Raw genomic sequence first — 4,116 nt, 5'->3', positions numbered from 1 at the left:
GGAACAAAAGGGAATCGGTTATATGATCCAAGAACAGGGGCTGTGCATGTTAGTCGAGATGTTGTAATGCAGGAGAAAGTTTTCTGTCCATGGGAACAGGGAGAGGATAGCAGAGTTGCATTTCCTGGGAATTATATTGAGATAAGAGAATCTATAGATACAGAACAAGAGGTTGCAACACCCCTGCAATCTCCGGTTCAACAGTCGCCATCGCAGCCATCTTCTCCGCAGACTCCAAGTAATACTGCAACCTCTGGTATGTCATCTGCTGGAACTACTAACGCATCATCTGCAACTAGCACTGAGCCCAGGAGATTCAAGCTATTAACGGATATTTATAATGATACTGAGATTATCGACGTGATTGATGAACTGATGTTGGTAAAAATAGAAGGACCAATATCATATCACGAAGCAAAGGAAGAAAAAGAGTGGCAGGAAGCAATGGAGTTAGAGTTTAAAACAATAGAGAAGAACGAGACCTGGACCTTAACAAATTTGCCACCTGGACATAAACCAATAGGCTTGAAATGGGTGTATAAACAGAAGAAGAATTCGGAAGGGAATGTGGTAAAGCATAAGGCACGCCTTGTTGCGAAGGGTTACGTCCAGAGAAAAGGGATAGATTATGATGAAGCTTTCGCACCAGTGGCCCGTCTTGATTCAGTTCGACTATTGATAGCACTCGCAGCGAAAGAAGGATGGGGAGTTCATCATCTTGACGTTAAAGCAGCATTTCTAAATGGGGAACTCCTTGAAGAAGTGTATGTTACTCAACCCGAAGGGTTCGTGAAGAAAGGTCAGGAACAGATGGTGTATAGACTGACAAAGGCTCTGTATGGACTGCGTCAAGCTCCTAGGGCCTGGAATGCAAAGCTGGATAAATGTTTAAAAAAATTGGGATTTAACAGATGCTTACACGAACAAGCTGTATATACAAAGTGCAAAAATGGGAGTGTACTCGTAATAGGAGTATATGTTGATGATTTACTGGTAGCTGGGTCAGATAAACGGGAAATCGAGGAATTCAAAGAGCAGATGAATAGGCAGTTCGAAATGAGTGACCTGGGTTTGTTGTCATTCTATTTAGGTATAGAAGTAAATCAAGGAGAAAAATGTACGACGTTGAAACAGTCGGCATATGCTAAGAAACTGTTGGATAAATCCGGGATGATGGACTGCAACTCGTCAAGGTTTCCTATGGAACATAAACTGCAACTGGACAAAGATGAAGAGGGCACTTTGGTGGATGCTACTGATATAGACGCATTGTTGGGAGCTTGCGTTACTTAACGCATACTCGACCAGACATTGCGTATGCTGTGGGTGTGGTAAGCAAGTTTATGGAGAATCCCACGGTTAAACACCAACAAGCTGTGAAGCACATCTTAAGGTACATAAGAGGAACGATTGATTATGGTTTAGTATATGCAAATGAAATGAATAGCAGGATCCTGTACGGGTTTTCTGACAGTGACTTAGCTGTGGATGTCATCGATAGAAGAAGTACTGGAGGGATGTGCTTCTATCTCAACAGGAGTTTAATATCCTGGTCTTCACAGAAACAAAGGGTAGTTGCTTTATCTTCGTGCGAGGCTGAATATATGGCAGCCACGGCAGCAGCCACACAGAGCATATGGCTTCGTGGTTTGCTGAGTGAAATCTCAAGACAGCCAGTTGGTCCAGTTGTGCTCCACATAGATAATAGGTCTGCTATAGAGTTAATGAAGAATCCAGTACTACATGGTAGGAGCAAGCATATAGATGTCCGGTTTCATTTCATTCGCGAATGCATTGAACGAGGTGAACTAATAGTTAAGCATGTGGTTACTCAAGAACAGAGGGTGGATATCTTAACCAAGGCATTAGGTAGGGTTAAGTTTGAAGAAATGAGAAAGATGATAGGTGTTGAAGATCTTGCTGCAGCAAACTGAATTTGTGGTCTGAATAATAAAAAAAATAAACATGTTGAGATTAGGGGGGAATATGTTGGACTTTCCTTTAATCCAAACATGTTTATTTTTAGATAGTATTATTAATAGCGTGTGTCAAGGGGGAAAATGGATTTGGTTCTATGGGCAACGTAGTTATAGGAATGAATAAAGGGAGTACAGACTTGATAAGAGATTGATTGAGTCTGTTTGGTACTTCCCGATTTTTTAGCTCTTGATTGCTAGCTTTCACAGCTGTGTCGTTCTATATATATATATCCCTGTACTATGTTCTCTAAATAATGAATAATATAGCTTGTTTTATTCCCAGTTTAAATATACACTAGAGTGTGCGTGTTTATTGTGTTCAAATGTGTGTGTGTGTTCAAAGGTGTGTGTTGATTAAATCTCTATATACTTTACCCAAAACCCGACGTGCATAAAATAACAATGTTTAAAGCCCAAAAATGAACCAAAAATGTACATTCTATTGTACAATAGAAGTACAATTTATTCATATATATGTATAACATTAATTTTTCCGGATACAAAAATAAGAAAGCATACATGCACAACAATCTGCAGAATGCACAAGACACTTGGCTATATATCAACAGGTTTCAACTTTTTTACAAAGTAACCCAACTTAGAAAGGATGAAATGGCAGCCACATCCAACCCAACATAACAACGCGACCAACGTCTTTTTGTCTATTTATCTTCTTCCTTCTATATACGCGGCCTCAGATTTTATCATGAACTATATTTTATATACGTCCACATAATCATAATAGTAAAACTCTTCTTCTTTATACTTAACCAAATGAGGACATTAAATTTTGCTTCTTCAAATCCTTATAGAATTTCATTATAAATTGCTCAGCAGCTTCATCAACGTGGCTATCCTCACCCACGTCATTAGATAACGGAAACGGAGAGTCCGTTATCCGAAGCTGCCTAACCATAGGACTCCTCCCAAACCCTGGCAACGCAGGTGATGCAGCCTCACTATGCTGCAGCATTTCCAACGCCTTGACAACTGCATTCACCGCGGCCACATCATCATCCATAGCAGGAGACTGGTTGCACGAGAAGAAATGCGAGTAGTCGATAGTCTGATTCTTGCGGTGTTTATTGAGAAAAAGAGAGATTGGATAGGCAGGGCTGTTACTGCAGCTGAACTCATAATCACCTTGCCTTGGAGCGGGGAATGAGCGGCGAGTGCTAGCGGCGGCTGCCCAGTTGTGGTGGTGGTGGAACATGAGATTGTGGAGGGCTTTTCCGGCAATCTTGCCACGTTTCATCATCATGTTGAGATCAGCCATGAATTTTCTCTTTGCTAAGCCTTTCCTTACCATGAAATATAGGACACGAACTAAGCTCCACATTTTTTTCGCAGCTATCGAGAGATTTTGTTCCATTTTTTTAATTTGTTCAAAGAAGATTCAAATATTTCGAAGAGAGAGGGGGAGATAGTTTGTGTGTTTTAGAGAGAGATATGAAAGAAGGAAGATATTGAATTGAACGAATGAAATGTGGAAGAAGGGCAAGGTATTTAAAGGGGGAAACTAGAGGAAAAGGAGTCATATTTTGCATGCACTTCAAAAGTAATATAAAGTTGATAAAAACTTTGGTGCATCAATATATTGACCATTATTTTAATTCAATCATGCTACCTACTTTATTTCTTTCAATTATTAATTGGTGAGTTGTGACAATTTCAAACACACATCAACATTTCCTTAATCAATGCCTCACTCTTCTATTACGTGTGTTGTTTTATAATCTTACTTCAAACAAATGTTTTTCCCCCGGTTTGATAAATCAAAACACTTTCTCTGCCTTTTTTAGTTATCATATTATTTTAATGGTGAAATTAAATAATTTTTGATCAAAAATTAAAGATGATTATTAAATTATTTTAAAAAAATTAAAATTATTTATTAAACTAAATTAAATATACTTTTCAATGATGTAATTTTTTATTTTGTTTAATTATAAAATATTAATAAAATTTAGTTAAATTTTGATCAATTAAACATCAACAAAGTTAAATGTGAGAATTAAAAAGGTACGTAGAGAGTTTTTAAATTTGAACAATATTATTGTAACAACTATAATAGAGTTTGTCTAAATCCTTGTTACTGTATAGCTTTCACTGAATTTTTCGTGGGTTAGTATTTCCT

At 37.9% G+C, this 4,116-nt stretch overlaps 1 protein-coding gene across 1 annotated transcript; it reads right to left on the bottom strand.

Annotated features, from left to right (window-relative positions):
- Window positions 1–2,399: 2,399 nt before the first annotated feature.
- LOC141684359 (uncharacterized) lies at window positions 2,400–3,472 on the bottom strand. Its single transcript, XM_074489285.1, has one exon. The coding sequence runs from the start codon at window positions 3,349–3,351 to the stop codon at window positions 2,746–2,748; it is 606 nt and encodes a 201-aa protein (XP_074345386.1). The 5' UTR covers window positions 3,352–3,472; the 3' UTR covers window positions 2,400–2,745.
- Between the last annotated feature and the right edge of the window lie 644 nt (window positions 3,473–4,116).

Source organism: Apium graveolens, chromosome 9, assembly GCF_009905375.1.
Source record: "Apium graveolens cultivar Ventura chromosome 9, ASM990537v1, whole genome shotgun sequence".
Lineage (NCBI taxonomy): Eukaryota > Viridiplantae > Streptophyta > Magnoliopsida > Apiales > Apiaceae > Apium > Apium graveolens.
The sequence above is the reverse complement of the archived record's forward strand: the minus strand, read 5'-3'. Positions and strand labels throughout refer to the sequence as shown.

Bases quoted from the DNA above. Each gene is read 5' to 3' on its own strand.
- LOC141684359 (XM_074489285.1), bottom strand. From the start codon at position 3,351: ATGGAACAAAATCTCTCGATAGCTGCGAAAAAAATGTGGAGCTTAGTT.